The sequence below is a fragment of the Aquila chrysaetos genome, chromosome 5, assembly GCF_900496995.4.
Source record: "Aquila chrysaetos chrysaetos chromosome 5, bAquChr1.4, whole genome shotgun sequence".
Classification (NCBI taxonomy): Eukaryota; Metazoa; Chordata; class Aves; order Accipitriformes; family Accipitridae; genus Aquila; species Aquila chrysaetos.
This window is the reverse complement of record NC_044008.1, coordinates 61,492,605-61,503,332: the sequence shown is the minus strand read 5'-3', so window position 1 is coordinate 61,503,332 and position 10,728 is coordinate 61,492,605. Positions and strand designations below refer to the sequence as shown.

The window sequence follows — 10,728 nt, the reverse complement described above, 5'->3', positions numbered from 1 at the left end:
TCCCGTGTGTGACATCTGGGAGCGGCTGTGCAGTTACCGGGGTGCCCTAAGGAGAGGCAGAGGGTGGGAAGGGAGAGGACAGTGTCGAGGGGTGCTGATACCTCTGCATGCGGAGCGACCACCTGGCTTGAGGGACTGCAGTGTTAGGGATTGCAGTGTGCAGGGACTGGATCAGCGCCATGCTGCTGGGTGGGGAGGTGCAGGCTGTGCCTAGGACCCGCCAAGGGGAAGGCCACGAGTGGGGATGTCCCACGGTCAGCAACACGCACAGGGCGGGACACGGGGAGTGCTTCCCTGGGACAGCGGGGGGGTTGGCGCCCGAGGTTGGAGTGGGTGCCTGAGTTGTGTGGAGTGGGTGCCCAGCCGAGCATAACCTCACGCAGAGCCCACGCAGGTTGGGGGTCCCACCTAACCTGGGGGTCCTCCTCAGTCTGGGGCTCATGGCAAGCCAGGGCTTGTGTCAGTCCTGGGCTGATCTCAAACTGGAGGTCCCCACTTGGCCCGGGGGGTCCTGCTGCACCCAAGAGTCCCTGTCCACGTAGGGTCCCACTCAGGCCGGGGGTGCCATTTGTCCCCAGGTCCTTCCTGGCCTGAGGCTCCCTTTTGGCCTGGGGGCCCGCTTCACCCAGAGCTCCCATCAAGTCTGGGGGGGGGGTCCCTCTTGGTCCGGGGCTCCCGCTCTGCCCAGGCGCCCTGTCTACCCCGGGGGTCCCATCTGTCCCAGTGCTCCCCCCTCGGCCCGGGGCTCCGGCTGTGCCCGGGGATCCCACGTGCCCGGGGCTGCCTCTTGGCCCCAGGCTCCCTCCGTGGGCAGAGGTCCGTGCCGGCCCGGGGGTCCCGTGTGCCCGGAGGTCCCGCGCGGCGCGGAGCGGTGCCGGTGCTGCCGGCGACGGACGGGGCGGGCGCCCCCGGCGCCCCCCGGCCCGGGATGGGGGGGGGGGGGGGGGGCGGCCCCGGGGAGCGCGGCGCGGCCGCCCCCGCAGCCGGCGGCAGGGCAGGGCCAGCCCCGCCGCGGAGCGGCACGGCACGGCGCGGCGCGGCTCGGGCCGGCGCTGACGGGCTCCCGGTGCCGCCGGCGGCTCCGGCATCACATGACTCGCCCGTCTGCGGGAGACGCGGCTCCGGGACGCGGCGCTCCCCCGGCAGAGCCGCCGCCGCCGGCGCCGCGGGAGGCGAGCGCTGCGCGGGCAGGGCGCCGGGGCTCGGCCGCGGCATGAGCCGCCGCGGCGGCCGCCGGTTCTCCGGGGGCAGCGGGAGCCGCTGATGCGGGCGCGGGGGTTGCGGCTGCTCGCCAGGGACCCGCCCGCCGGCTGCCCGGCGGGGACCATGTGAGGAGCTGGCGGTGCCCACCAAGATGCAGAAGGGGATGCGGCTCAATGACGGGCACGTCACCTACCTGGGGCTACTGGCGAAGAAGGACGGCGCCAGGAAGGGCTACCTGAGCAAGCGGAGCTCCGACAACACAAAATGGCACACCAAGTGGTTCGCGCTGCTGCAGAACATGCTCTTCTACTTCGAGACCGACTCCAGCTCCCGGCCCTCGGGGCTCTACCTGCTCGAGGGCTGCGTCTGCGACCGGGCGCCCTCCCCCAAGCCTTCCCTCTCGGCCAAGGACTCCCTGGAGAAGCAGGTGGGCGCGACGGGGGCCCGGGGCCGGCGCCCCCCTGCACCGGCCGCTGTCGGAGGGGTATGACGCCCCGGGGTCGCTCCGGCCCCGGTTCCGGCCCCGCACGCAGCCCCGTTCCCCGGGGCTCCCGCCCCCGCCGCGGCGCGGACCTGTCCGGCGCCCGAGACCTGCCCCACGCGTGACCGGGGCGGGGGATGAGGCTGGCCTGTGCCGCGGGAGGGGGGGGGACGCTCCCCGGGGTTGCAGTGCCGGTGCCCCGGCCGCTCTGCCAGCGCACCCCGGGGCAGCGGGTGAGTTCGCTGTGGGGGTGTCGGGCTCAGCCCGGACCCCCCCCCTTTACACCCACTCCCCCCCCCCGCGGCTAATTAGCCGCCGGTAATTGGCGGCGGGGCTGCGGCGCGAGGCGCCCCCTGGCGGCCGCGGGGCCGCGCTTTGCGCAGCGGAGCTCCGCGCCCCACGCGTGTCCGCGGCGCGGCCCCACCGGCCCGGCCGAGGTTTTGGGGCAGCGGCCCCGGCGGGGCGTGGGGGGGGGGGGCAGGGGCTCCCGTGGGGTCGCTCCGTCCACGCTGTGGCTCGGCCGTTCGGTTCTGGTACCTGACGCAGCCCCCACCCCCCCTGCACTCACCCCCCGGGGTTTGCTAGGGTGCGGGGGGGTCAAACCCACACCCGGTCCCGCGGCGCGGGCGGCCTGGGCGATGGGTGTACGGTGCTCAGAGCAGAGGGGGGCTGGGGGGTGCAGGGCCTTGTTTTCACGCGGGTTTCACCCCGTTCCCACTCCCCGCACGTGCCGTTTGTGCTCCTGTCACAGACCCGGCTGGAAACGCCGCGCATCCCCTCCGCGGGCGGTGGGGAGCACTGGAGCCGGGGGTCCCCCGTGCCACAGGCAGGGCCGGTCCTTGGCTGCGGTGCTCCTCGCCAGATGCTAATGTCTGCGGGTGGAACAGCCCTGGAACAGCAAAGCCGTTGTGAGGCCCTGGGAGAATCTGGGTATCCCCCCCTGCCCCACCCCGGGCAGTGCCTGGGGACCCGGCCGTGGGGACGGCAGCCCCCCACGGGCCCGGGGGGTGGGTTTCTCTCCCCTGGCTGCGCCTTCCCTGGGTGGGCAGGGTGGCCCTGAGCAGCGTGGTGTGCAATGCTGGCGACCTCCAGCTTGTTTGTCGGGTGTCATTTGCTGGAGGTCGGGGTGCGCCTGGGCAGCCAGGTGGGGAGGAGGATGGTGCCGGGCAGGGGGGGAGGAAGGACTGGCTTCCAGCCTGGGGGTGCAAATCCCTGTCCATCGCCACCCTAGCTTCCAAAATCACCTCCAGTCTCATGAAAGTGGAGAGGAGCCCGTTGCAGTTGAGTTCACCGCTCGGCCGCCGTGCGTGGAGTGCGGCCGCACACCCGGCTGGGTGCCTGTGTCGCAGAGGGCACCGGGAAGCCCCTCACAGGGAGGAGCGGGGGTGGTTTTCCCGGCCCTGGCAGCCCAGGTTGGGCGCTGGCAGCCCAGGCTGGGTGCTTGCAGGAGGCACCGTGCATTTTGGGTCCAGCTCTGCAGGTCTTGCATAATTTCTGCCTAAGCAGGCTCCCAGGGAGGTGGTGGTGAGCACGGCCGGCAGACTGCGGGACAGGCCACATGGGGACCCGCCTGCGGCAAGGGGCAGCCTGGAAGGAAATAAGCCCCTTAATTGCCTCTGGCTAATCATATCACACTCAGCACTCCAAAAAGCCCTGCCACAAGAGCGAGGCAGTGCAGCACCACCGCTCCATGGCATGTCTCCTCACTCCCGGCAGGGATCACAGGAATATTTCCCTGTTCAGATCAAAATACCGTTTTTTTGCAACAGCTGTGCCTCCTTGCAGTCCTGGCCCTCGCATTGGAGCAGCCTCCGGCATGCCACACAGTCAGCTATGGCAGCAAGGAAGGGTCTGTGTCTGCAAGGGGGTCACGCTGCTGTCCTGTTTCGTCAGCTGTGTCTCTTTAGGTAGCAGCGTAATAGATGTTGTTGCGCGTTCCTGGTTCGGCTTCAGTCAAGCTTGCTCACCAGGTTTAAATCAAGCTTGCTCACCAGGTTCTGGCTCCTCGTGTTTGTGAAGGAGGGATTTTCCACCAGGTAAACATTAAGGGGAGGATGTCACAGCCCCTTTCCATTTCAAAATGCACCTGGATGATTTATCCTTGGTGTAAATGAGACCCTGCCGTACCAAATATTTACCAGGCCGCTGATCTGCACTGATTTACCAAGGTTTAGCGTCTGGCTCATAATTTTGTGTAATTCATTAGGACAAATTTAAATGAAGGTGCTCAAGCACTTGAATGCCCACTGCTTTGCCAACTAATTAATGGCACACCAGATGAGATAAGCAGCAGAATATTTATGGTGCAGATCTGCAGCAAGGTCTGTGCAGGAGAGCGAAAGCGAGCAAATGGCACGCAAAGCTGGCAGGTCTCTGAGAGGAAGGTGTCCGAGTTCTACAAACTAGATAGAACGTTTTCTTCCAGCTCACCTGGTACCGAGCCTTGTTCAGCATCACCGTCTCTTCCTTCGAAAGGAAGGTGCCGAGGAAATTTCTGGCATTGCCTGTGATCACCATTAATTGTTCTCTGAGGGCATTTATCTATCCAGGCAGTTACAACTGGAGCTATGAGGACAGTATTCCCTGCAGCAGAGGAGTTTCAGGTTTAGATTCCTTCTTCACTGGAGTAAAGCCTGAAAGGTTTCACATTCTCCACAAAGGAGAAATTTTAAAAGGTGGGTCTTTCAAAACCCCCCTTTTTTTGAAGTTCACATATTTTGCTTTGTTGGTGGCTTTTTCTGCTGGGAATGCAGTGTATTTTTAGCATACAGTGCATATGAGAAAAAAGGAGCAAAGTTATTTGAAAAACCGAAACACCAAAGAGGGGATTTGGATGCCTCTGGAAACTTTCTTTTCTGTTTTTGTTAAGTTTTTCCACAAATGAAAAGTTCTTCAAACCAGTTGCATTTGGAAGATATTTTATTATTGAGTGGTCTTCAGGCTGTGGCCCGGAGGAGGGGTCTGCCGGGTCCTCCTACGCTGCCCTGCTCGGTGCGGGAGGTTGGCATTTGGGCTGCTCGGGGCAGTGGTGCCGGCGGCACGATGGGCGTGCACCCGGCGGTGCTGGGGTGGCGAGGGGGGGTGAACCCTCCCTTTTATTACGCCGTGGTGTCTGGGCCACGCCGCCTCCTGGGACCTGCTGTCCCCGGCCCCCCCTGAAGGTGAGAATGCTGGGATGTGCTTTCATGTGGTCACGTCTCCTGCCCCTTGGTGGAAGGGGCCATGAGAGACCCTCCAGGTCCGTGCTGCGTTGCAGGGGAGGGCAGGCCGGACCCCGGGTGCCCCGGGTGGGACTGCACGTGGTGGGGCGCAGCCAAGGTGAGATCCCGGCAGAGGAGTTGAGCAGGCGCGGGGGTCCAGAGCTGATCTGTCCCCGAGCTCGAGGCCACGTGCTCAGGACTTGGAAGACCCTGGTGCGGGGTGAGGGCTCTCCATCGCGCTTGAGTTGGGCATTGGGAATCCTGGCTGGGTTTGCTCTGCAGATCCAGCCTTGAGTCACGTTTGCAGACCTGTACCCTGGTGTTGTGAGTTATTCTTAACCAGCAGCCCTCTGTGTCTCAGATGAGAGCCAACATGATGCTGAGTCAAGTGGTAGCACTGTGTGAAACCCTTGACTTGAAACTCAGCTCCTCTCTGGAGCTACGCGTCTTTTTTCCCACAAAGCCTGGGCTGCTCTTGTGAATGCACAGCCTATAGCTGGAGATGTTCTTCATCTCTGAAGCGTTTGCCAGGGATGGGGTGTAACATTTATTGTCTGTGCTATCAGGGGGCCAGGGAGACTCAAGGAAGCATTTTGTACCATGATGCAAAGCTGAGGATGAGGGGTTGGTGGGTGTGTGCGTGAGGCCGTGGTTTCCCAGTGGGATGGGAGAAGGCTTGTGGAAATGGTTCCCACCGGCATGTCAGGGAAGGAGTTTGTCTTCCATCTCCCTGGAGTGTGTGTCCAGCCCCAGTCCTGCTCATTCACCTGCACAGCTAAGGAGGGCATGAGAAAGCCACATCTCTTCTCAGCACCAGCAGCACAAAGAGTAGTGGGTGCCGAGTGGAGACAAAGCGCGGTCACTGAGGGGACCCTGTCCAGTGGCACCCATCCCTGAGACACTGGAAGAGCTGGAGGGAAGCGGAGCTGGGGGATGCTTGGGTGCCTCGAGGACGCCTGCCCTCACAGCACGTCGGGTACCTGCAGCAGCCCCAGCCAGCCCGACAGCCCTGGCTCTCTTGGAGCCGAGCCCCAGGCCCCGCTGACGGAGCCGTCCTGGGCGGCAGGAGAGCTCAGGCAGCTCTCCGAGGGTGCAGCAGCACGGGCCATGGGATCCAGCTCTGCCTGTCCCAGCATGAGGATGTTCACCTGGGCTCCTGGTACCCTCAGAAAGGGCTGCTATGGGTGAGCCAGGGACAAATGCAGTCTCACTCTACGGGTGGGACTGGGCAGACACCCACTGCTGGTCCCTCTGATGAAGAGGGTGATGGTGGCCCTTCTGGAGCAGCCAGACCTTTGTCCAGACCTTCTCCTCCAGCATTAGATGCAAGTGCCTTTGCTGGGTGCTGCTGTCTCAGCCCCCGTGGTGATGACGAGCAGCATGTGCCCCTCAGGACCCCCTGGCTCTTTCCAGTAATGGCCAGGGGAGCTGTAGATGATGGGTTCCCATCTTGGGCACCTCTGCTTAGTGCCCAGCTGGCCGGGCTTATCTGGGCCACAGGCCATGCTCTAGATGAGTGGGAGCAGCAGCAGAGGACCCACAAGTGGCTTTGAACATGGTCCCGAGTTGAGGTGGAGAGGGAAGGCTCAGAGCAGGGTGCAGCTCCAGTCCCGGTGGCAGGAGGGGACAGATCCCACCTGCAGAGCAGCTTCTTGCTGGGGCGAGCAGGGCGTCCATGGACACCCTGATCAGGGTTGCCCACAGCCTGGGCACCCTCTGCTCTGCTCTGGGGGTGCGAGGCGATGGGGCGAGGATGCTCCCACGCAGGGTGCAGGGTGGCCGCCTGCCCGCCGGGGAAAGCAAAATCAGCAGGTTGGTACAACAGGGCTGCCTGGAGACAACGAGCGATCCCTGTGCCACGCAGAAATCCTGCGTTAGCTGTGCATCCAGCCGCAACAGAGTCTGTGCAAAACATGCTTTGCACAGGAGGGTAACGCACTTCTTGTCTTCTAGAAAAGTCTGTTTTTTCTTCGGGGTATCAGTCTGAGTGTGCTGCTGCCTGATTGCTGTCTTTCTGATTATTCACATGATGCTTATTCAAAGGACAGGATAATGTAGTGGGATCTGTGTGACTGATGGCGATGAAATGATTACAGCTGAGTCTGAGTGCAGGACACCTTGCCTCTGCGGGAACTGGCTTTGTCATAGGATGAAAAACTGTTCCCCAAATTTGTCATGTAAATCCAAATAAGGCAATTTTGGGACAACATGGCCTTCTTACAGATGTTCTGTGAACAAAGGAGCTGAAGTCATGGAATGAATTTTTCCCCCAGCAGTACACACAACATAAGCGGATGGGGATGCTGGGCAGGTTGCAGACGGGAGCCGCGGCTGAGGTTGTGCTCATCACCGTCACCAAGGGCCGGCTGCAGGCCAGGCAGCTCCATGCTGGACAAACTGGCGTTTGCAGGACTTGTGAACCAAGCAAGGTGCATATGTTAAAGGTACTCATCCACCAGTGGTCATCAGGGCCGTGGGTTTTTTAAACGTTTACAAATGGTTTTCCAAAAGGCTGAGGTCCACTGTAATCGATAGCTGTCTTTTGCACATCACCACGAGTGCAAAGTGTGTGTCCCTGCACAGCGCCTGAGGCTGGGGATGGCATCCAGGCACATCGGGGTATCGCGTGCTCAGCAGTAAATACCCACCTGTCCCAAGCCCCAGCGCAGGCGTCAAACACCTTCCCGAGGTTTTCCAGATCTGGAGTTAAGTTTAGCATCGATGTCTCGGGTACTTGAGCTCCAGCTTCCAAATTCCGCAGCTGGGTGCTTGAGCAGCAGTCCCCTCTGGGGCGGTGGGAATCCTCTCGGAGAAGCTGTCGGTTGTTGGATTGTTGAGAAAAAGTGGTGGTACAGGCGATGCCTATGTGGTACTGGCGATGCCTATGTGCCTGTCTGCCAGCATCGCTGGATAACGTGCCAGAGAGGGGAAAAATTGATCTTTTTTTTCTTTTTACAAATATTTCTGCCCAAGACTTAGGGTGGGATTCACATGGGATGAAGCCCCCCACTGCAGAGGGCGCCCTGCCTGCTCGTGGGTGTGGGGCTTCGCAGCCCAGCCGACACGGCTGATGCTCAGCGCTAGTGCCCGTGCATGAGCATCCTTACGGTCCGTCCAGAAGCAGAGGAGAGAAATTGCAGCCTCTGGGATTTTTTCTTATTGTCAGCAAGCAAATGAGCTGCCCAACCACCCATCTCCTCCTCTGAGTCCCAGGTCCTGTCTTCCCAGAGCACATGGTAATGTAGGTCAGGGAAGTTAAAAGCTGTCATTTCTGGCTGTGGATTTTTAGACTCATCCATCCAGAGCAGGAAAATTCTCCTCCCTTGCCCTTTATGTCAGCTGCAATAACCATCAGCTTCATGAACAGGCGGCCGCATACCTATCTGCCACGGGTGGATGGAAGTCAGGTGGGTCCCCGTCGTGGCGGGGAGCATCCCTGTTGCAGAGGGATGGCGGTGGGCATCTGCCGCGGAGTGGAAAGGCCTCTGTGATGGCACAACAAAACCGCTTTCTGTGGGAAAGGGTGATGGTCACCGCTTCTGCGCGGGCGGTGTTGCTGGGGATGTTTCTGTCTTGGTCCTCCTGCTCTCACGCTGGCCCCTTCAGCAGAGCCAGGCACCATCTGTGACCAGCCTTGGTCTGCAGGAAAGTCTCTCGGCTGCATTGGTCACAACATCCAGAGCGGTCTCGCAAATTGTTCAGGCTGAAAAATGCCCTGCTCCAAATTTAAAAAAATTCTGGAATATGTTGATTTTATATTTTGGAAATAATGCGTCATTTTAAAGCTTATTTGAATTTATTTATTGTTTACTTAACAAGAAGCAAAGTAAAACCCTTCAAGAGCTTAGCTGGACCAGCAGCAGTGGGTTTGCTTACGGCAGGCCTGGCTCTGCTTTGCCCTTCTCTGCCTTTACTCCAACAAACTGGAAAATTTGCTGTTTTGTCCCCGGCGCTGTGGTGTTGGTGCCTGCCCGAGGGTCCCGCGGCACCAGCCCTTTGCTCCATCTGGAGCCTGAGCCGATGGCCGGGCACTGGTCGGGTCTGCGCGAGCAGAGTGGGATGGCACAGGCCAGCCGGGTGTTGGGGAACTGAAGCCCTGGCGTGTGCGGCTTTGCCGTGGGGAGCGGGCACAGGAGGGCTGGGCAGCTCTCACCGTGGAGCAGTGAGGGCATGGCACGGAGGCTGGTGCAGCTGCTGGTGTGCCGTGCCATGAGCCCAGCAGGGAGCCTGGCTCCTGCAGCCCTGGAGCCCCACGGGAGCTCTCCGGCCACCCTTAAACATCTGAACTGAAACTTAAACTGCTGAAATGCCACATGGCACCTTATCATGGCCATGGGACACGGGGATCCGTGTCTGAGGAAGACCCCAGCATGGGAACCCTGAAAGCACAATGGCAAATGTGCTCTCTGTAATCATCTCATTGGCTTTTACCGAGAATGTGGAGGATAGAGGATCCTGAGTGTCCCAGCCACGGTGGGGGGGAACAGGCGTGAGACGGACATGGGTACGCGAGCGGGCAAAGCACATCTTGGGGTGTGAGGGGACCCACATCTTGGAGTCACTGGGGACCCACGTCCTGCAGTGCACAGGGACCCGTGTCCTGGGGCGGCAGGGACCTACATCTGGGGGCGCACACGCAGGTTTTGCTTCACTGGCAATGGGCATGGCAGGAGGGCAGAGCCATCGCTGCGCTAACTGTGCCTTCCCAGGGACATTAGACATGTGGGAGGACATTTCTGGGGAGATAGTCCCTGCACATTAATCACTCGGGTAGTCTCCTTCATTAATTCAAAGTCATTTGTTGAGGTTCTGCAAGCAGAAATAGCTCCTGAGCAGCACTTTGCTATTATACTCTCCTCAGTAAAAATAGCCAAGCTGGTGCCGGGGATTTTTTGCAGAAAAAGCGACAGAGGGAGTGGAGTTTGGGCAATGGGCTCAGGGGGGCTGGGGCTGTGGTGTGTGCTGGGCCAGGTCCCCCATGGCTGGGCCACCCTTGAGCAGAGCCCCAGGCACGCGCCGGCCGGGCACCCCAGGAGCAACCGCTGGAAATGGTCTCGTGAGCTGCCGGCTGCTGGCCGGTGCTGTGGGGTCCCTGGAGGAGCAGCCCCTGCCTGTGCAGGCATTGCCTGGCCCTGTCCTGCCTGCACCTCTTGGGCTGCAGATGCCCGACACCTCTCACAACAGCACTCAGCATCCAGGTACGGGACTTTGGCAAACTACCTGCTGGAGCTGAAATTCTCTGTGCTGGTATCTGCTGGGGCTGAAGCAAAAGATGTTGTTTGCCTCTGCTGAAAACCACTTGCAGCCATCTCCCCGTGAGACTTGGCAGCTCGGGGTCTGCAGGATGGGTTCGGCTTCTGCTGGCTGCCAGGGATGCGCCTTGTCTTCCCCCGTGAAAAGCAGGAGCAGCCTGTTGAGCCCTTAAGGTGGGAGAGAGGAGGGGGTCTCTGGCATCACAGGCTGTGTCTCCTTGAGCCCGGGGGTCTCTGCACATCAGGGGCTTCAGTAACAGCCCCCTGTGGTGTCCAGTGCCTGCCCTTCCCTGCAGCAGGCAGGGCCTGGGACAAGCCGGGCAGTGGTCGCAGGGCTGCGGCTGGCTCCGGGTGGGTTTTTTAACGTTTCGCTTTGTGACCTGAAATACTCCTGTGTCAGTATTTCAGGCAGAATTGCTGTGTCCTCCTGGGGTTTCCTGAAATAAAACCTCCCCAGCACCAGGGGCCACGCATCCTGCAGCAGGTGCTCAGAAGGCACCACGGAAATGGGGGAGTCTGGAAATGCCCTGTAATGAGGGACTTACTTAAGGAATTGCATCTGCATAGTTTGTCAGGAAGCAGAGTGAGAGGT

General features: G+C 60.8%; 1 protein-coding gene across 3 annotated transcripts in view; it reads left to right on the top strand.

Annotated features, from left to right (window-relative positions):
* Nucleotides 1–994: 994 nt before the first annotated feature.
* RASGRF1 (Ras protein specific guanine nucleotide releasing factor 1) overlaps nt 995–10,728 on the top strand; it is a 44,059-nt gene continuing 34,325 nt past the window's right edge. For all 3 annotated transcript variants that reach the window (XM_030015175.1, XM_030015174.1, XM_030015173.1), the window contains exon 1: nt 995–1,630. In XM_030015175.1, the coding sequence (XP_029871035.1) occupies nt 1,355–1,630 (276 nt within the window). In that variant the 5' untranslated portion in view covers nt 995–1,354. The remainder of the gene's footprint in view (nt 1,631–10,728) is intronic.